At 53.2% G+C, this 20,730-nt stretch overlaps 8 protein-coding genes across 8 annotated transcripts; 4 read left to right on the top strand and 4 right to left on the bottom strand.

Annotated features, from left to right (window-relative positions):
• Positions 1 to 777: 777 nt before the first annotated feature.
• On the top strand, positions 778 to 1,427 carry ColSpa_00109 (histone H2B; the record flags this gene model as incomplete). Its single annotated transcript, XM_049266321.1, has 4 exons — positions 778 to 940; positions 1,062 to 1,133; positions 1,193 to 1,280; positions 1,337 to 1,427. 4 exons carry the CDS (start codon positions 778 to 780, stop codon positions 1,425 to 1,427), a joined length of 414 nt encoding a protein of 137 aa, XP_049122278.1.
• A 353-nt stretch (positions 1,428 to 1,780) lies between these two features.
• On the bottom strand, positions 1,781 to 4,015 carry ColSpa_00108 (protein SQS1; the record flags this gene model as incomplete). The annotated part of the gene is made up of 3 exons (XM_049266320.1): positions 1,781 to 2,105; positions 2,292 to 3,819; positions 3,892 to 4,015. The coding sequence occupies 3 exons, from the start codon at positions 4,013 to 4,015 to the stop codon at positions 1,781 to 1,783; spliced, it is 1,977 nt and encodes a 658-aa protein (XP_049122277.1).
• Positions 4,016 to 5,196: 1,181 nt separating this feature from the next.
• ColSpa_00107 (putative cytochrome b5) lies at positions 5,197 to 6,729 on the top strand (the record flags this gene model as incomplete). The annotated part of the gene is made up of 4 exons (XM_049266319.1): positions 5,197 to 5,782; positions 5,847 to 6,015; positions 6,065 to 6,292; positions 6,459 to 6,729. The coding sequence occupies 4 exons, from the start codon at positions 5,197 to 5,199 to the stop codon at positions 6,727 to 6,729; spliced, it is 1,254 nt and encodes a 417-aa protein (XP_049122276.1).
• Positions 6,730 to 7,196: 467 nt separating this feature from the next.
• On the bottom strand, positions 7,197 to 8,807 carry ColSpa_00106 (protein DnaJ subfamily C member 21; the record flags this gene model as incomplete). Its single annotated transcript, XM_049266318.1, has 1 exon — positions 7,197 to 8,807. One exon carries the CDS (start codon positions 8,805 to 8,807, stop codon positions 7,197 to 7,199), a length of 1,611 nt encoding a protein of 536 aa, XP_049122275.1.
• A 2,034-nt stretch (positions 8,808 to 10,841) lies between these two features.
• Positions 10,842 to 11,295, top strand: ColSpa_00105 (putative RING finger protein; the record flags this gene model as incomplete). The annotated part of the gene is made up of 2 exons (XM_049266317.1): positions 10,842 to 10,884; positions 11,117 to 11,295. 2 exons carry the CDS (start codon positions 10,842 to 10,844, stop codon positions 11,293 to 11,295), a joined length of 222 nt encoding a protein of 73 aa, XP_049122274.1.
• A 133-nt stretch (positions 11,296 to 11,428) lies between these two features.
• On the top strand, positions 11,429 to 12,725 carry ColSpa_00104 (uncharacterized protein; the record flags this gene model as incomplete). Its single annotated transcript, XM_049266316.1, has 3 exons — positions 11,429 to 12,128; positions 12,262 to 12,501; positions 12,583 to 12,725. The coding sequence occupies 3 exons, from the start codon at positions 11,429 to 11,431 to the stop codon at positions 12,723 to 12,725; spliced, it is 1,083 nt and encodes a 360-aa protein (XP_049122273.1).
• Positions 12,726 to 12,972: 247 nt separating this feature from the next.
• On the bottom strand, positions 12,973 to 14,927 carry ColSpa_00103 (cystathionine gamma-synthase; the record flags this gene model as incomplete). Its single annotated transcript, XM_049266315.1, has 3 exons — positions 12,973 to 14,629; positions 14,712 to 14,806; positions 14,880 to 14,927. 3 exons carry the CDS (start codon positions 14,925 to 14,927, stop codon positions 12,973 to 12,975), a joined length of 1,800 nt encoding a protein of 599 aa, XP_049122272.1.
• A 1,808-nt stretch (positions 14,928 to 16,735) lies between these two features.
• ColSpa_00102 (uncharacterized protein) lies at positions 16,736 to 18,209 on the bottom strand (the record flags this gene model as incomplete). The annotated part of the gene is made up of 2 exons (XM_049266314.1): positions 16,736 to 16,945; positions 17,013 to 18,209. 2 exons carry the CDS (start codon positions 18,207 to 18,209, stop codon positions 16,736 to 16,738), a joined length of 1,407 nt encoding a protein of 468 aa, XP_049122271.1.
• Between the last annotated feature and the right edge of the window lie 2,521 nt (positions 18,210 to 20,730).

The following is a 20,730-nucleotide window of genomic DNA, read 5'->3' as shown; positions in this document are numbered from 1 at the left end:
GCATATCCTGCAAGCAAATAAGAATGGATTGGGAGCCTGTCACTTGGAACTGGCAATAAGACAATGGAAGTGCGTGAGGTGACACGCTCTGCTTATCGCGTTATCAGCGCCCTGCCTGCAGATACGTACTTCATACGCTATCTCGTTCCCCTAAAAATTGCCTAATTGGGGAATGGGCATTGCATCCTTTTCTTGATCTCTCTCGCGACGGACCAGGGGAGGTGGAGGATTTGGGGGAACAAGCCTAGGAGGAAAATGGTGGTTGGTTGGAGACACAACGCTGTCATTGGCTCATGGCAGCCTGCCTCCCCTCTAGCCTGCTTGACACGCGAGACGCAAATAAAAAATAAAAAAAGGCGGCCAAACCTTCCCTGCACGTATTTCTTAGCGCAGACGCGTCTCTCTGTACCCTGGTACACAGACGGCAGCCGCTCTCGTGGTCTCCACTGCATGAGCCACAACCAACCAAAGCTGCTCTTTCCCAAATCCTCCCCCTTCTGCAAGGCAAGGTCACAACTGGCGCACCCCCCAGACCACTGCCTCACTGACCACCCACCCCTCCCCAAAATCACTCTGTCCTCGCATCAAATCAGTAACGCCGCTAGAGCCCGTCGCGTCCAGCTACAAAAACCCAACCCACCCCCCCAAACTTCTTCTTCCAACAACAACTCTTCCACTTCTCATCATCCCGCTTCACCCACGATTGCCAGCCGCATCTCATTCCAACCCAACTCAACCAAATTTCCACTTCTCCCATTTCCAAACAAACCCGCCAAAATGCCCCCCAAGGCCGCCGACAAGAAGCCCGCCTCCAAGGCCCCCGCCACTGCCTCCAAGGCTCCCGAGAAGAAGGATGCCGGCAAGAAGACTGCCGCCTCTGGCGACAAGAAGAAGCGCACCAAGTCCCGCAAGGAGACCTACTCTTCCTACATATACAAGGGTAAGTTTTCCTGGCACACGTTTCTTGGCGAAGCGCGTCGCGTCGCAATGCCCTCTGGCACAACGCGCTTTCAGCCATTAACCGCGTGGCACACCCATTTGCTAACTTGAATGCACCACAGTCCTGAAGCAGGTTCACCCCGACACTGGTATCTCCAACCGTGCCATGTCTATCCTCAACTCGTTCGTCAACGGTAAGTCGTATCTGACATATCCCGTCCTAAACACGCGTCTTTTCTAACGCAATACATAGATATCTTCGAGCGCGTCGCCTCTGAGGCTTCCAAGCTTGCTGCCTACAACAAGAAGTCCACCATCTCCTCCCGTGAGATCCAGACCTCGTACGTACAAGTCACATCGCCAGCCAAAGTACATCGAACTAATTTGTTTCCCGCAGTGTCCGTCTCATCCTGCCCGGTGAGCTGGCCAAGCACGCTGTCTCGGAAGGCACCAAGGCCGTCACCAAGTACTCTTCTTCCACGAAATAAGGGATGCTTGTGCTGCTTTTCTTTTCGGGCATTGGATTTTACTTGGCATTTGGGTGTCATGAGACCTGCCAAGGTTACCAATATCCTTGGAGTCTCTTAATGCGTTACGGATGGTTTGCTTTTTTGGGGGCAATGTCTTCACGGTCAAACGGGGTTCGCGGGCTGTACAATACACCTTGAGAATAGGGTTTTCGGACGAATGAATTCGTGCACATGAACACAAACATGCTGGATCCTTTTCTCGCGCCACATGCGAGAACTGCTTTGTCTTTCTGTCGCGCTATTTATCTAACATAGACCCGAGTCCACTGCCAGCATCTACACGCGCCGACAGCACCGACATCTCGATACTGTTATCCGAGGCCAGCCTTGCTACGCTTGACGACGTGCGCAACAGGCTGCAAAATGCCCTTGTTGTTGAGCGCGCCGAGAGCAGTACCGCTGCTCCAGCCCATCTTTTCGAGCATCGCACGACCCTTGTTTTCTTGGCCCAGTTCCGGCGCAGACCCTCCGACCACCTCGCCATCTCGATAAAGGACACCCGCATGCCCGCCTCCGCCACGACGCGCCGATTGCCGCTGCACAGCAGCTCGTACCGCTGTGTCGTTGCGGGGAAAGTACTTGCGCCCAACCCTGGCAATGGCCATATCGAATGTCTCATCGGCGAATTTGGCGGTTCTGAAAGTGCGGTGAAGCATCGGTCGCCGTTGGTCACCCGATCCTGTTGATTTGGATTTTATGTTGAATTTACTGGCGAGCTCATGTATAACTTTTCGGGCATGGTTGTCCATGGGTGGCAACGTCAGACTGAGAAGGGCGTCAGATAACGAACCCAAAGTTGGGCAAATAATGGGAACAACTCACCTAGGTTGTGTGCCCAAGAGAAACGCCCTCAACTCGTCGGCAATGTGTTCCAGTCCCATACCATGTGGATATTTGATTCGCAAGTCCTCGGGGTTGGCGTGTTTACCCAACAGACCTTGAGTGCGTAAAGCCTGTCGCTCCTTCTTCCTCTCCGCTTTCTTCAAGCGGTCGTTCTTCCACGCCGCCTGCATCTTGCCCTCAAGCTCGGAATCCGATATGTCAAACACGGGGACCTTACCTTTAGCCCCCTTGCCCTTTCGCTTCAGCGCTGGACGGTTCCACTCCATAAAGTCGAAGTCGTCAACCTCGTTTGCGAACCGGTCTGCTGCTGAAGCAAACAAGTCATCCGCTATATCCTCCTGGTCGCTTGTCTCCGATGGCGGGGATGGGTCTTCAGCATGAGATTGCTCGAGGGAGCCCAGGTATGAGGCGTCCGTCTCCAGAACTGCCAAAAGCGCATCGTCGATTCGTGTTGTCCTGCCCTGGTTAAAGTGCTTACGGGCCTTCTGGGGCGGATCTGCATCGCTCGCCTGGGTCATATCTGCTTCAGCCGCCGTCTCGTTCAGTACTTTGTCGTCAGCCGATATGAGTCTGGCTTCATCGAGAGCGGTGATTGTCCGGAACGACTCCTCAACGCTTTCGGACTCGCTAAGGGAACCCCCAATATCTCGACGGGAATAGGCTTGCGCAGGCATTAAACCTTCGTCATCGCCATATTCACGCATATTGGCGATATAGTCAGCAATCAAGTCGTCCTCCTCCTGGCGTTTCTGTATCTTCATGTCTTGATGAGACCTCCGCGGCAAGTTGATCCGGCCTTTCCCTGACCCCCCAGCATTGTCCTTCTCCCTAGGTTTGACCGTCTTCTCTACTACTTTGATTTCTGTTTGAATTCCGCCGAGGTTGAACGGCCTTTGCTTCGTCTTCTGCTTCTGTTTCTGTTTCTTTTTCTGTGTCTGTTTATCTCCAGCGGCCTTGTTGCGGCCTCTGAAGAGAATAACCTCCTCGCTCGAATCAGACGGAATAGGTGAAGGTGAACGTTCGACGGGTTGAATCGGGACCTTCTCAAGCAGGTGCTTGTCTCCTGTGATGTCAAGGAAGAATGGTAGCGATTCAACCATCTCTGTATCTAGTTGATTATCGAGGCTGGTGTTATTGTCTTTGTCGGCTGTAACGGTTGTTGCATCCATGGGCTGGTCTTGATCAGGAGATCCTGCCGAGTCACCGGCAAGAGTGGCTAGCGTCTCATCGGGTATGCATGCTTCATTGGACGTAGAAGCAGACTCGTCAGGCTCGTCGAGTAGTGCGTCATCGTCGTTCTGGACCTCATGAGGCGTAGAAATTGGCTCATGAGGCTCTTCATGTTGGCCGGCATGCTTCTCCTGCTGCAAAATATCTTCTAGTTGTTTGAGCGGTTCTGACGCCCCAATGTTCACGAAGGTAACGGGCCGATGTCGTAGCCTCGAATCACTGGTCCACGGTGACGACCGATGGGCGGTGCTGCGGGCCTCATCTTGTAAAGTGAAACCTGCATAGATATGCGTTAGTCAGGCCCACGTTGACAAGAAGCTAACTCATGGTTTGATTGATGCTAACATACCAGCAGGACCTATACCGAGTACAGGATTGGGGGCAGATTGGTCGATACCGTGGCTTGATCGTAGGCGAGCGACATTACGTGGTGGCGCTCGCGCACCACCGCTTCGTTTCCCACCGCGCGGCATGCCCTATCCGCACGATGAAAAGAAACGGCTGCCGCTGTATCGTAAGCTGATATCTAATACGAGTTTCCGATATTGAATGCACTTGGCTTGGTGTAGACTCGAGTTGAGGGTTGAATCTCTGGCTACCTTTCTCATGAAGGGTAGCCGTTTAAGATGGGTCTGGGATGTAGGTCGATCAAAAAAATTCCCCTTGAGCTGGGAAGGAATCTACCCATTGCAAAGTTGGTTGTAGAAGGTAGCAATGTTACCTAATGCGCTGGTTGACTGCTGGATTTGGCCACCGCCCACATCAATGCGGGGCCCTTCCTCCAGATCTCTTATCGATAGGACATGTCGATGACCAGCACCTATGGACAAGTGGTGCTAAGTACATGGCACTTGGGCACGGACACTGTTGTTGCCGATCAAAAGAGGATCTCCGTATCTAGTAGCTCCTAACAGTGTTGGCTGCTATTTTCAGTAGGAACGTGTTAGGAGATGCTCCCAACTGTAAGTCTCGGGCCATGTTGCTTTTCTAGTTTGAGGTAAGGAAGCTCAAGTACCGCACAGTGACATGTTCATGGTAGTAGCACCACAAGCCCCCGCCATACCTGGCCGGTGTGTCACAGGGCCAGTTTGCGGGCTGGGCTGTTATCGGCTATCTGAGGAACACCTGAGTGAGTGTAGGCCGCTATTCCCCGTTTCCTCTCGACCTTGCAACCCTTTCTTACCTGGCTACCCATCTCATCTTTGCAGCGCCTAATCAGCTTACAGTACCACTTTACCTAGTTAAGGGAGCTTGCAGATCTCCCTGGCACCTATCCCGAGCCTTCCCCACCAAAGTATCTTGATCCGCTGCCCCCCATCGTTTCCGTTGTTCTCTTCTTGCAGCTGATCAGCTTTCACATAATCGACCGCCTACCAGCCTGTCCGTCTGCCTCTTACCACGCGCTCACGATCCGACTCAATTCTGATACCTTATACCTGTCTCTCGATTTTACACATCACGCGCTTACGCTGCCCTAGGTGTACTCTTCCATCTGTTTCCGAATCGCAAAAGAGCAATACCTCCAAGCTTCAAAAGAGGCACTGCTGGTTCTATCTTGCTTTGCCTACGCCTCCGGGAGTGAGTGATTCAAGTAGTTTGAATTATCCTTTTGCGGGGCCTCATAACTTGGCTTCGCAGTCAAAAGAAATCCGCCATGGCTGCGGTAGACCTTGGTCGATATCGTCGCATCGTCCAGATGTTCTGGGATCCCGAACCCACCAACGACCACCAGAATGACCTTCCGGTCTGGTGCCTGGGACGCTCCTACACGCTGGGCACCAAGACCGGGAAAGACAGCCGAGGCGACCGAAGCCAGACTCCACCCCCGACCGATACCACAGAAGCAAGAACGGGACCAACTGTTACCCAAGCCTCAGCCTCAGCATCAGCGCCAGCACCACCTCATGCTAAAGAGCCCGATACTCCGCCAGAGTCAGTATCCAGTAGCTTCTCGTCCTCACTTGCCTATGATGAGGACTATTCCGGCCAGGATGGAGGATGGCCATCTGCCTTCCTTGACGACTTCGAATCTAAGTTCTGGATGACGTATCGTTCGGAATTCCAAGTCATTGCAAAATCCACAGACCCTCGAGCTTCATCAGCCCTGTCTTTATCGATGCGCATCAAAAGTCAGCTGGTGGACCAGAATGGGTTCTCGTCCGACAGCGGTTGGGGGTGCATGATACGATCTGGCCAGAGCCTTTTAGCAAATGCGATGGCAGTCATCAATCTAGGGCGTGGTATGTTCCGTTGACGTGTGTCGTGACGGTGGGCTCTCGAAGCTTCCTGCTAACACTGCGACAGACTGGCGAAGGGGCCAAAACCCGGAGGAAGAGCGCAAGCTTCTTTCTTTGTTTGCGGACGACCCGAGGGCGCCGTATTCCATCCATCAGTTTGTTCGACATGGCGCAGTTGCATGCGGGAAATATCCTGGAGAGTGGTTCGGCCCTTCTGCTACCGCTCGATGCATTCAGTGAGTTGAATTACTCTTAGCCTTGGAGGCAGCTGCTAATGTATTCCAGGGCTCTGGCCAACGCTCAGGCGCAGCAGCCTTTGCGAGTGTATTCTACTGGGGACGGACCGGATGTTTATGAAGACAAGTTCATGAAAATTGCCAAGCCCGACGGCTCACAGTTCCACCCAACCCTTATTTTGGTTGGTACTAGGCTAGGAATCGACAAGATCACCCCAGTGTACTGGGAAGCTTTGATAGCTGCCCTTCAAATGCCACAGTCTGTGGGTATCGCAGGGTAGGCATCACCCTCGAGACAAGAGGCTTCATACTAATCTTTTCTGCAGTGGCCGTCCTTCGTCTTCCCATTACTTCATCGGCGCACAGGGTTCTCATTTGTTCTATCTCGATCCGCACCACACCAGACCCGCACTCCCCTTCCACACAGACCCTTCTTGTTACAGTGAAGCGGATGTCAATACGGTGCATACTCGACGCTTGCGCCGGCTTCACGTGAGAGAACTGGACCCCAGCATGCTCATTGGCTTTTTGATCCGGGACGAAGACGACTGGGACGAATGGAGGCGGAATGTCAAGCATGTACAGGGCAAAGCAGTGATCCATGTTGCCGAGCATGACCCCGTTTCGAGGGGAGGCGAGGGCGAAAGAGAGAGTGCTATAGACGAAGTGGAGACACTCAGCGATGACGATGGCGATACTATCCTGAACGCTTGAGATTGACCGCTGCGTTTAATCAAGCTACCGATGGGTGTTGCGGATCGGGTTGTTTGGGCGTTGGTAACTGCATCAAGATATATCAGCTGACACGTGGTTTTCTTCCCCCTATGGCTGTTTGGCAAGGCATGGGCTGCATTCTAGGCCTGCAACTTGCACCATATAGGCGTACAGGATGTTCAGATCAGAGGATAAGGATATGTGACAACGGACTGTGTGCATTTGGGAATTCTGGCTTTGGGTTATATGACTTGGTCCTCCGGTTTCTGAGTAGCCGTCACAGATAGGGTCGATGGCACTGTTTAACAATGGATGATAATCTAGCGCTTCTTCTTCTTACTACCTCCCGTAGGTTTGGCTATAGGTGCGGCATGATCGAGGTCCCGTATGTGTGTAAACAACTTCGTCTTAGAGGTGAAAGATTCCTTGCAAATACCACACATATGCTGGTGGTGTTAGCGACAAAGTTATTTCATGAAGGGTTTGTTGTGTAGACTCACATTGCTAGCCTGAGCCTCTTCAGCCGCCTGACGAGCCGCTCGCTTTTCACGTTTCGCCTTAGCTTTACCAACCTTTCTAGGCTGGGCTCGAACATAGTCGTCGGCCTCGTCGTCATCGCCTAGTGACAGGTCTTCAAGGCTGGTCAACCCCTTTCCGTAATCGGTTTTCGATGCGCCGTCTCGGCTTGTTTCGGCATGAGGAGTGTTGTCGTCGAAGAGTCTCTTCTCGACGTCGTCACGCGAGGCATATTCGTCATCTACCAGAAGGTCGGATGAGGTGTCGGACAGTTCCGTTTCTTGGGTGTGGATCGTTGAATCGACCGGTTCCTCATCGTTCGCCTTCGCAGCCTCAGAGTGTTGCTGCTCGTCAGTAACCTCCTGTGTGTCCTCCACCAAAGTAACCTTATCAGGCATAGCAGACGTCTCATGAAGGCTCAGGTCCAGGTCTTCGTTCCTCATCTGGCGCCTCAGCTGCTGCACAGCCTTGACATGTTTCTTGCTTCTTTCGTGCGCCTCGAACGACTTCTCGCTTTTGAACGTTTTGTTGCACACGACACACTCAATCTCTTCCACCTCTGATTCCTCTTCTTCGCTTTCAGAGAAATGACCACCCGCGTCCGCTTCGTCCCGCGCCTGGGCCCAATCGGGCACAAATGCTTCGGAAAGCTTTTCCTTGTTTGCGGCACGGGATCGGGCAGCTTGTGCGGCAGCCGCGGTGCGCAGAGACTCCTGGCGTTCCGCGGCCGTTTGTGTGTTTGGGAGGTAACGGGGGTCGCGCTTGCGTACAAAGGTGACAAGAAACCTGACAGCATCGTTGAACTCCCGAATGGCTTCGTCGCGCATCTTTTTGTTCTCTTTCTCCATCAGGCGCCGGACACGCCGGTCTGGAGCATCCGAGAGTCGATATTTGTCCTTCCAAGCAAACGTTTTGCGGGTGGAGAAGCTCGCCCAGGCGCCGTAGAATGGCTTGGCGACGGCTTCATAACTATCGGTGGAAAAGCCAAACGAAGGGTAATCTGGAATGTCTCCTGGTGCGTACTCGCCGGCGGCAATCTCTTCGTCGGCAAGATGGTCGAAGGTCGCCTTGGCTATACCAAAGAAGCCGGAGGGCTCGTCCGTGAAGGGAACGGTGGAGTTGAACCGGCGAATTAGGGAGAATATGTCGTCGGTAGACGTGAGCTTCACATTGTTGAACTCAGGGCTACGGGCGTCCGAGTCGTCGGGTTCGGCACCACGTAGGATGGCGTCGCGATGAGAGTCATACCAAGCTCTCTCCTGAGGGTCGGAAAGTACTTCATATGCGGCCTGGATCTCGGCGAAGCGACGGGTCGCATTCTGGACATCGTTGAGGTTTCGGTCGGGGTGAAGCTCGAGAGCGCGTTTCCTGTAAGATTTCTTGATTCTGTAGACGCGGAAAGAAGTCAGAAGATAGGGATAGGTCAGTGGCGGCTGGAAGAAGGACACATACTCGTCATCGGAGGCATCGCGCTCGACGCCAAGAAGCTCGTAGTAACATGTTTTGACGGGTTGGAAGGAGCCCTCGGTCTGGTCCCGGCCAGAGGATTGCTGAGCACCCATGGCAAGTCAGGGACATTACAATGCTGGAAGATAAGTTTCAAATGATTGCTCTCGCTGCAGATGTTGTGGTTGGCGCACAGAAGGCGAAAATAAGGGCGGCTGTGACGACTAGCCACGCAAGGACAGGTACCAGTAGGAAGCCTTGGAAAAAGAAGTACTGGGCCAGGCCGGTGACTCAAAAAGTTATATCAAATGGGGTTGATATCTCTGCAGGCAAAACAATGATGAACCACAAAAACCGAGATCGAAGATGGCGGCCAGGCCCATCTCTCCGGCTTTGTTTGTTCAATTTCAAACACCATAAATTTTCATACTCACTTTCTCATTTTATTCTGATGTTCCTCCATTTGACAGAAGTCGCAGTGCGGCAGGACCGATTTCTCGACCCCGCGACCCCTCATCCCCCTCCTTTTTAGCTTGATAAGATAAGTGAACCATACATAGTACTTTCACATCTGTGGATGACAAGACCCGTTCGTTAAAAGCTAGCTAACTGCATACCCTTTGGACAGAGTAATTACACACAATGCGGTGTCAGTAACGTACATCTGTGCGTGCCTCGCTCAAGTACTTACTCAACAGAAAGTGATGTACCCTGCACTTCCGACTCGAAGCCACAAATCGTTACGGTTAGGGCAACTACAGTGCCTTATCGCAAACAGCCTCGGCCTGGCCAACTAACAGAAAAGAGATGCATTTGCAAGTTCCGGCGACGGTGCAGCCACCGGGTCAACGCAGTCGGCGAAACATTACCTGAGGTATTGGATGCTCCCACCAAATTGAACCTGATTGAACCTTGTGCCTGGTGATGAACGAACCAAGATTTCGGGTCCACCTGACGGACCAACGTGCCAAGCCAAAGGTTGGTGACTGGATCGCGCTACAGGACTAGGTATGTGTGTCCGTTCAGACCGGCTGCAATTGTGCATACGTCGGAATGACAGAGCCAGCGGGGTCTTCTGCTACGCTGTCCGGGTACGTCCTGGTAGGGCGATACCAGGTAGTTCCTATTCTAGGCTCAAAATCCAAGTATCGACAATAGGTACTCTGGAGACGCAGGCCACGTTTTGCATATGCAGGTTCTGCGGCGTCCCTGGACAGGGTCGACTCTTAACAGGGCAGTTGCCCCTGTGACTCTTATGCAGCTCGAGCAGTCCCCGACAGCAGGTTGAATTGATAAAGAGGGTAGCTCACACTTAGGCGTGAAATGATTTCACGGCCGGCTCGACTGAAGCGCTTTACGCTCAAAAAATACGCAGCAATGGCGCAAGACGGGGTTTAGGACAAAACATGCCTTCGTGCTGGGATTCAACCCCCCCCCCCCCCCCCCCCCGGAGTGGCCGCCCTAGCCGTCCCCTCCAGCCTCTCCGCCACTACGCAGAGTGCCTGTGTCTGCTTCCCGAAGCACTGAATGTATGAATACCGTCGCCATCGTGTCATTTCCCCCCATCAACACAGCTAAATGCAGACAAGGGAGCTCCCTCGAGAGCGAAGACGATGTGCCTGGTAAAGGACAAGGAAGCCAAATGTGCGTGTTGCACTTCCGTCTAGTGGTGTGTCTGTGTCGAAGTACTTGATTGATTAATTAGTGTCTGGTGTGGTGTCTGGAGTGGTGCATCCATGCCAACTGACCTTCGTCCCCCACTCCCTCCTTGTCCCTTGTCCTCGACACGACAAGGCCAGCCCGGCCCAGAGTCTAGGCCGGGCCAGTGAAAGGAAACAAAAATTCGGTTACGTACTTCCACTGTAAAGTAGTCACCGCATCTGCATTTTGCTAAGTACTAACCTTAAGCCAAGTTGAAATTTTATATAGTGCAACCGGGCCGCTTACCCTTCTTTGCCGGTACCACTTCGTCGTTCTCCCTCTCTACAAGTTCAAAAAATTCTTTCGTGGCCCATCATCCTTATTGTTCTATCTTGCCTATCCTTATTAAAAAATAGAAAAAAAACATGTGTTTACTATGATAGACGTCGCCAAGACACTCTCACTCTCACTCTCATCCAAATATTGTTACACCACTGATCTAATGAGCCATGAAGTTCGCCCATGATTTCAAAGAAACGCTCAGGCGTGAAGGTAAGTACCTTTTCCTCCCACCCCTCTTGCTGTCTTTTATTTGTCCCGTCCCTTCTGAAAACCCGTCCACGTTCGATCGGCGCCGACTTTACTCATCTTTTTGTCATCTCATCTTATCTTCATCCCATGCTTGCTCGTCATCGCGGTCCATCCAAGGTGATACGAGGGACTTCACGAACATGATGAGGTGATATGGTATCCGTTCTAATATCTACTAACACTTCCACCTCAGACTTTCCACCACACTGGATCGACCTCGCCATTCCTTACGGCCAGTTGAAGAAAGTTCTCAAACGCGTTGCCCGTGAATTGAACGATCTGGGGCTTGATCCTGAGACTTTGCGCCAGCTTCTCGACCCGGCCGATGATTCGCCACTGGCCGCCAAATACCGCCTCAATGGTAAAGTTTAAACTCTCCATATTCAACGATGTTCCAGTGGTTGTCACTTTCATCATGAACATTCGACTGACCTCAACGCTTTGACGCAACCTAGCTGCCGGCAATTCCAAGTTGCTGAGGCCAAAGTTGACCGTTTTGGTCCACATGCGCGATGGAAACGCCGTTGATGCCTCGTTGACGCCAGCGTCTCGCGTTCTCATCGAACGCATCGCCGCTTTGCAGTCTCACGACCCTGGCCAATCCAATCCCGCCGCTTCCACGCCTATGGAGGAGTCCGCATCGACCCTGTCGCCCATCTCCTCTGCTGAGTCTCTTGCCAATGCCGAGATCGAGCTATTGGATACCCAGAGCGGCGAACAAGATCACGGCCGAGCGGCCGCAGCAGAGCATTACGAGCGCATCGAGGTTCCGCTCGTCTTTGACAGCGAGTTTTTTGATATCCTGCAAAGCGATGTCAATAACCTGGATGCCCTCCAAGCTAAAGAAGAAAAGGCCATGGTGACCGAGATCGTCGCCCTGCGCCAAGAGGTTTCCCATCTTACGAAACCTAGCCGCCTCTCCAAGAGCGACCTCGCGAGATGGAGAGCTATTTTCGAGTTGTACCTTGATGCCCAGGTCTTCTTTTCTACCAACGAGCAGGATCACGGATCACGTAGCAGCCAAACGGCCGCCAAACAGCTTCAGTGGTTTCAGGAAGAGATCACTAAACGCAACCTGGTCAAGTCCTTCAAGATCGCCGAGAGTCACGAAGCCCTCGTTCGCTTCCTTCGCCTGAATGCTGTTCTTCTGAAAAACCTGCAATTTCAGGAGATTAACCAGGTTGCTATTTACAAGATTTTGAAGAGTGAGTCTTGCTTTCCTCATCATCTCCTTGACAAGATGGCCGTGGCTGTGTTGCAGAGCTGACAGTTTCTCAGAGTTTGATAAGAGAACATGTCTCGGGGTCTCGCAATCCTTCCCGGTACAGGTGCACTCAGATAGGTTGCTGGCCGGCTCCGTGGCCAAGGACATTTGCGCCCAGATGTCTACCGACCTAGTTTCCGTCGTGCCTCAGATTAGCGACTATTTGTGCCCCATTTGCTTTGCCATCGCATACCGTCCTGTTCGGTTGGCTTGCCAGCATGTCTTCTGCATCCGATGTATCGTCAAGATTCAACGTCGAAACGAGAAACATTGCCCCTTGTGCAGGGCTGACACCGTGATGAGAGCCTCCGCTGGTGAGTAAAATCGAAATTTTTCTTTCGGGGCACATTTGCACTACTCAAAGAAGATGAATTCGCTGACGTTTGATTTTACAGATAATTTGGATATCCAACTCGAGAGATACATGCGCAAGTACTTCCCGAAAGAATCTAAGGAGAAGCAACGGGCCAATGAGATTGAACGAGGTATTGAGGACTACGGTCCTGAGTACGTGCATTCCGAGTGCTCCGTCATGTAGCCGGGGCTCGTTGTAGAATGGATAGCTGTTTTGTTTTGTTTTGGCCTTGTCCATAGATTTTCCAGAGATACCCTTGACAGTTGCAACACGAGCATATGGCGACAGTCCAGACAGAATTGCCATAGCTCTGCCATTATTGCTGAAAAGAGCCCCTTCGCTAATTTTCAATCACTATTGTCCACCTAAGCGCATTGTATGTATGTCCAAGCGTTCGGAGCCGTCGCCGTCGGCATCCTACATCTGACGGTTAAACATCCGTCTCTTTCTCGGCGGCTTCCAAGGCACGATTGAAGACTTTCCGCAACTCGTCCGTCTCCTCGAGACCAACACTCACACGGATGAGGTCTGGGTCAACGCCCAGACCGGCAGCCCAGTCGAGCTCTTGGTAGTGAGCAAGGAGGACGTAAGGCGACGTCAAGGTGAAATTGGTGCCCAGACTCGGGCCCTTGGCCGTCTCGATGGTATCAAAAAAGGCAATGGCGTATGCCTTCTTGTGGAACGTGACAGAGAGAAGGCCTCCATAACCACCTCCGGGCAATTTACAAAGTTCGTAATTGGGTCTCGTCGGGTTTACCTTGGGGTAGAAAACGCGCTTGACCAACGGATGTGCTGAGAGAATGTCGCAGATTGTCTCCGAATTCGTGTTGATGCGCTCGATGCGCGACGCAAAGTCACGGCTGTTGCGCTCCATGAAAACGACATCCTCGGGCCAGTATGTGTCTTCCAGTTCCTCGGCCCACGCACTCTTGAGCGCCTGATAAAACTTACCGCCAGGGTTGAGGATGGCACTGCCGCCCATGACGTTGCAGTCTCCGGAGAAGATCTTGGTCAAGCTGCTGACAACGATGTCGGCATACTGCAGCACGTCGATGTTGATGAAACTGCCAATCGTCTCGTCGACGATGACGCCAAACCCGTACCTGTCCGCCAAGCTACGAATGCGCGCCAAGTTCGGGCACGTCAAGAGAGGGTTCCCAGGAAACTCGCAGAAGAGCGCCAGGAAGCGCTCGCCGGACTCCAGACGCTTTGCAAGGTCATCGAGGTCCTCCTCCGAGGCGTGGCCGTAAAACAAACAACCAGGACCAAACTTTTGCAGGATCTTGAGCGTATCGACATAAGGGAAGCCAAAGCTGACTGACTTCATGTCACCCCTGGCGCGCAGCATGGCTCGGTGCGCGTTGTAGATGGCATTCATACCGCAGGGGAATAGGTAAACGTCGCTTTCTTGCAGGTCCTTCTGGTTCCTTGAGTTGTCGCCCATGGGGGGCAGCGAGCTAATGCTCGCTTCCATATCGGCGGCCATGGCACCCGCGATTCTTCGTTTAATGGCTGATTTGGCACGCTCGACGAGGGAGAGGTCCAAGTTGCGACCGAAACGTTCCTCGAGGAAGCGCAGACTCTCCTGGGTCTCGAATGCACTCTGGGGGTTCGTCTTGGCGGCCGGGTGGTGGATGGCCGCCTTGGTGTCATCAATGGACGACGGGCGATGATATCTCTTGGGACCCCTGCAAGCCTTTCCCACGGGGGACTTGGGCTGCTCAACGGGGGTGAGGAGGCCCTCCTTTAGCAGACCATGGCAGAACTCGGCACGTCGACTCGACACTCCGTCTCCAGTGTGCTGCCAGTATTGCTTGGCAACCGGGAAAACCTCAGGGGAATACACGACGGCGGAAACGGTTGGCGCCAGCGAGCGCAGTAGTGGCGAGACGTCTCTAGTTGTGTTCAGTTCAAAATCAAGTACACAAACGTCAGCCGTAACGGATGCATCTGCGTGCTTCTTCACAAAGGCCAGACACCGTCTCGCAGAGCGAGGGGTAGGGAAGAGCATGGCCTTCTGACCAGGACGAGCATATTGGGACACCAGGTCCTCAGCCAGGGCAAGAATGCTTCTGTGAATGAAGAACCTGCATACAATATGAGTTGAGCATTATACCGGCGACAACTGGACATGTTTTTGCCACCCCCAAATCCCGAGGGACAACTCACCTTGGGTATCCGGTCGTCATCTTGTTGACAACCCATGACTCGCCCTCTTCGTAGCCAACGTTGGCCTTCCATGTCGGAAGGTGAACGCTCACTGCCTATTGTGGCTGTTAGTTACAGCGTCACAAAGGCAAGGACGGAGTTAATAGTATGAGAAAGTCGGTTGCATACATGGGCAGTGTCTGGCGGGATGGACTGTCCTAACTCCAAAGCGGGCATTCTTGCAATGTTTTTGTCTTTGTCTACCTAGATAGAATGGGTTGTTAGATCGCGATGGTACGCGGTTAATGGTTCAATCCGTGGGTTGTGTCGAGCAGCAACTAAGGGATGAGCGTGTGGTTTTGATCTTCACGGGTTTGGGGTTACCCACAGACAATGACTAGTCAATGTGATGACGAGAGATGAGTCAAATGCTTCGTGTAAACTGGATCTAGCCACGAAACCACAGACAACGGTGGATGAGCTTCCACTGGTAGAACTAACGATGAAAAGGGGTTACGTTCCAATCGAGTATGGGGCTAGGGGGCAGGCAGAGATCAGTACTGCAAAGCGTAAAAAGTGCGTAACCAACACCATGAAAACTTCTGTCAATTGCGAATTGCGGCCGCTCACCAGTGTGCCGGCACTTGACTCAAGGTTGGCGAATAGAAGACGGTAGAAACCTGCGAAATGGCAACTTTGGTGGAGCAGCCCAACTAAGCAAAGGGCACTAGCAATTACGGCGTTGCGAGCCCGACTTGGTTGCCAGTGCTGGTCTTAGTGCGGGGGACGCCGAGGATCGGAGGCGGTCGGACGCAACTTTGGGAAGTGGCCGACCCCGGGGCACTAGTACCTTACTTGATTACCTCCTCACGCACATGCCAGAAGTACCTCATCTCACTAACTTTTCTCACTCTACCCTTGACTGGCTCTTTCGCTTAAGGCGTTGGTAATGCCGAGTTACGGTGACTCAACTCCCGCTTTCTGATACGTAGCATCCGCAACCGCATTTAGCGACGATTCAACCAAATAAGCAAAACAATCAACCCAGTCTGTTTCTCTTACCCTTTTCCAAAGACAAACACTACCCACCCACCCCCTTCCCACTTCCTCAAATCGTCATGGGAAGCCCTCTGATCTGGTGAATACAATGGAAGCATCACAGTAGGCAATGTGCCTCGTATGTTGAGTAATCCCTTAATCGGCAAAGTAGAGATGACTGTTTGCTCGATCAATCTCAAAGATGTAATCAGGTGGACTTTGGGAGGATCATGTGATGATGTACAAAACAACTTCTTATGAAGAGCGTTTTATATCTAGCTCGGCAAAAGACCGGCCTGAATTTAAAGTCACCCTTTCCGATGCCCAAATCTCGACCTCTCCATGCCATTCATGACCGTTATTTCCATCTTGATAAACATGCCACATAGTTAACGCACCAAATACCGTAATCCAGACCCCGTGCTACCTAGCTGGGAACCTGAAAGCATAAAGTAAGCTTGCAGTGATAGAAACATTGGTTCTCGCCTGTGAGAAACCAGTCATCCGTTGATCGTCTGTATCCGTCGATAGTCGAGCTTTCGCAAGTGTGCACAAGAACTGCACGAGTGCTCCGTAATGCTGGCGCTCATTATTGTAAGGGAACCCATGCCATAAAACAAGACTAAACCCACCACCAATCCCGGGCCACCTAATGATACTGATGTCTGCTCGTCTTACTGCCAATGCAGCTGATGCTGTCGCTCGGTGCCACGCTGACGGCGTCATCTTCCCAAGCAGCATGACTGCTGCCAATCCCACTTCTCGGCGGAGGAAGGTTGCGCGCAGACACATACGTTGGGGCTCGCGTGGCAGGCGGGTATGCGAAGACGGGCTGCGAGGTTCGAACCGCCGTCGGAGCTCTACTGGGGCCTCTGGTAGGAGCCCTGCTGGGTGCCTTAGTGGGCGCTTTACTGGGCACAATAGTAGGTGCTTGGGTAGGAGCCCTGCTTGGGGCTCGACTAGGGGCCACCGTTGTGGGAGCCTTGCTCCGGACAACAGTTGGAGGCCTACTTGGCGCCTTCGTTGGTGCCCGGCTTGGGGCCATACTCGGTGCTTGGGTTGGCGCACGACTCGGTGCCCTGCTCCCGCCGCCTAGTATCGTCTCGACGGTTGGAGGGGGCGGACGAATGGTCGATTGCGACCTTTCGCTCCTGGCTGAGATATAGGTCCCAGTATCGTCGATGGTGGAGCGCGGCACGGCTGACCTGTTGGCCACACTGTGTCTTGAGCCTGCGTTGCTCTGGTGCTCGTAGTCTGTAAGCATGAGGGGGCGGTCCTAGGGACGGCGGCCTGGCTACGCGAACGAATGCTGCTGCCCCTCTCAAGCTGGTAGCGTGAGGAGTGACGGCTGCGGGTGTCATCGTATATATCGTCGACCGCACGGCTGCGGGAGCCGACCTGGCTGTACTTGGCCATGTATTGAGGCGGTGCACGATTATCGGGGAGCGTTGGGTAGGCTTCCGGGTACCGAATCTTTTCGACAGTTCGCTCGACCTCAACATAGCGTCCGGATCCTACCTGCGGCTCCGCGTACTGATCGGGGAAGGTGGCTCGGCGCTGGAACTGCGGAGCGGAGCCTTCAAACTCCTGGACCGGAGCCCGTGCACGCTCCTTTCGCATCATCCCGTATGTGATGGCGGCGCCGGCGGCGGCACCGACAGCTGCACCTAGGAGACTTCCGACAATGGTGCTGGTAGCGGTCCCGTTCGTAGCTGAGGTCGGAGCTGTGGCGGATTCCTCTCTTCGGGAGGGCGATTCGATGACCGACGTTGTGACGCTGCGACGGAGGATTGTGTACGGCTCGTTGCCGGGGAATTGACCGGAGCGTGCGGTCATGGCCAAGGCAGAAGCCGAGGGACCACTAGCAGCGGAACTCGACATGGAGGGCGAAGGCTCAGAGGCAGCAACGTCGTAGTTCCAGTCAAGAATGCGACTGACCTCCTTGGTAGTGGACTGTGTTTTTCGAACAGTCGAACCAGCGTAGGAAGGAGGGTAGTTGGGAGGGGGTTGATATACAACTTCCATGATGTTACCGTCCAGGTCAGTCACAGTGGCCCTGTGGATATCGCCACTCTGGGTAACCACGGCGGGTCGAGCAAGCGAGAGCTGGCCAAGGGGCACAACAGACAGCAGGTTCGGATTGGCCCGAACAGCAAAGGAGTGGAAGTCGGTGACAGCGGTGGGGGATGGAGCAGAGAAGACAACGCGAGAAAGCTTCAGGGGCTCTCTGGAATTGCGGGTCTCTCGGATCTGAAGGACCGGGGTAGGCGGGGACGATGTACCGTAGGTGACGGTGGTAGGCAGTCTGCCAGGGTTAGAAGTGGTTGTCGTTTTGGAGTCGGTGTCGACGGTGTTGGCGTCGGCGTCAGGGGAAGCGGTCTGCGCGTCCGCGGATATATAGTGGATGCCGAGTGGTTGGAGGATGGCGGAGTAGAAGGAGGTTGACGAGGGCAGATGGGAAACGTCGATATAGGGAGCCATCTTTGAGAGGCTGACTGATTAATGAGCGCCAGGCCAGGCCAGGTCGGATCAGCGAAGCAAGCCGGGGGAGGGCAGGGCAAGCTAACAGCAAATAGATGTGTGTAGCAGCGGCCGTTTGGGCGCACAGTGAAGCGGCGGTAAGGTAGGTAGGTAGGTACCTTAGATGGGTAGGGCAGCGGATGGGATGGCTGTGTCCTAGAGTTGTCGTTACGCCACGCTGCAGCCCCAAGTTGGACGTGATAGAGTATCTGGGGACAGCCCGGCGAACCGAAGGGGAAAATGAAAGAGGCGCAGATTGACGCGTGCGAGGGAAAAGAGGGTGTGGCGTGGAAGGGGTTGGAGACTAGTGATTTCGGTTTCGAGGATGGAATAACAACTTGAGGCAGGCAACGATGCGGGATGTTGCAGTGCCTCTCGGTGCCTTGCGTCTTGCCTGACAGTTGAATGACTATGCAGAATGAATCTTAGGAAGAAGAGGCTAGTATTGAGATAGAGATGATTGGGCTGGGATGGACGTGTGCCGCCAAGGACTCGGTCGGTCTTTTAGGGCGGTGGTGATGGTTGCAGGAATAGTGATAGAATGAGACTGATGGCGATAGAGCGTTGGAACTTGAAGTCGACAGTGGTGGGTGGTGGTGGTGCTGCTGCTGTTAGTGGGTGGTGTGGACAAGGCGCGTTGTAAAGTAGCAACGGTAGTAAAAGATCAAAGCAGCCAGACAAGGTGGGACGGAATTATATGACAACGAGTCTCAACTTTTGACAGCTGTCGCTGTGGTTGTTTGCGGTTGAGCTTCAGTGGAAGAAGCATACAAAATGCAAGCGGAATGGCCTGCCAGGACGGTTCGTATGCATGTATTCACTTCTTGACATTAGGTACTCAACCATCTACACATAGCTGTCAAGGTACTTCGTTTTCAAGTCTTTGGAGCCCGGCCCCGCCGCCTTATCTTAACGTGTCAAGGGTACCAGAGTACCGTACGTGTGAACCATTGATCATTCCTCCGTACAGCACACCTCCATACGTATCACCTAGAGGCGCGCGTGTCCCGTCTTCTGTTCCTGTTCTGAAGCCCAATGTTCACCAGTCAGTTGCCCTGGACTAGGTTGTCGCAGTGCTGTCTAGTCTAGCCCCGTCTAGCTGATTCCAATATGCAGCCAGTTCTGTTCCGATCCAATCCAGCGGAGCTTTGCATGCCACCGCCGTGCAGGTAAGTGACTTACTGCAGCCAGTAACAACGTATTGTCTCCTCATCGCTGGTTCACTATTTGGGCGACGGCTTGGGAGGGGTCTAAGAAACACCTCACACTGGGGCACGCAGCCGGAGCGCAGCATAGCGTATATGTGAAATTATGGAAGATGGATGAGGTGGTCTGAAGACTGGGCAGCCGAAATAGCACGCATGTAGTTCGCCTCATCATCCATGGTCACCAACAGGCTTCTTTATCTCATTCTGCAGAGTTGACTGGACAACAAGAAACGGCATCAGACCATAGCTCAGCCACGCAGATTGTGAACTATCATATCATTGCGCGGAGCTTCGTACGGGAGCCAAAGCAGGGATGCACGGCAGGTTGAGGAATGCGCAGCAGTACCCGTATCTGCTTATGTCTTGGGGGTGGATCAGCAGCTTGCAAGGCTTGCCGCATCTCACGATCCGAATCCCATACGGGGCCCATCGTGTCATGTCATGTCTGGCTGCCACTCGGCTCCTCTGACCCCGCCTGCGACCCCGCTGTCTTTCTGCAAGAGCTGTCAACTTGCGGTTCTCCGATTGTCATGCTGCAGACTCCTTTACAATGCGTCATTTTGGCATGGCAAGGGAACGAGACAGGCTCCTGGGGCGAGGAGACCTCGAAGATTGATAGAGTGTATTACAGTGTATTATAGTGCCGTTGCCACAGAGGAACTAGCTCACAGTGTATCGTCGTGGCTGAGATGCGGGATTCTCACAGCTCTATCGCGCCAGACCAGTTGTGAGCTAGGAGACTGGTGAGAACCAGACCAGCCTAGAAATGCCGCACCGCAACTCAAGAGCAGTTGGGCTCAAACAGCCATCACAAATCACAATAAGCGAATCCGCAGTGATGGCGGCTTTTATTGGATGGGTGTGAGCGGATGCGTAAGTCGCATATCGGAGAGGTGCCATGGCGCCAAATTGCAGGAAAGAAGTAGAAAAAAGAAGGGGAAAAGCCACAGATGCCGCCTGTTGCGCGTTGGATCGTTAGTACGTACCTTGCCACGATGGAAGCACTGTAAATTTCGAACCGATGTTGACTTGGGTCTGGAACCTCACTCGGTTGGGACAGTGTAGTATCGAGCTTAGAGTACGTACCTCCGCTGCCGTTCCCGTTCGCTGCCGAGTCTACCGCCAAACACGGACCCACCTTTCCCGTCTTCGACCTGCGACTGCTTTGCAACTCACCGCAACAACAGTCTCCGAATCACATCGAAGCTTTCCACTCCAAAGTCATTTTTACTTTGGCTCTGCCCTTGTTGTAGTATTATCCAGCTTACCCGAAT

This window comes from Colletotrichum spaethianum (assembly GCF_022836535.1).
Source record: "Colletotrichum spaethianum MAFF 239500 DNA, contig01, whole genome shotgun sequence".
Lineage (NCBI taxonomy): Eukaryota > Fungi > Ascomycota > Sordariomycetes > Glomerellales > Glomerellaceae > Colletotrichum > Colletotrichum spaethianum.
Note: the sequence above shows the minus strand (reverse complement) of the source record. Positions and strands in the feature narration are given on the sequence as shown.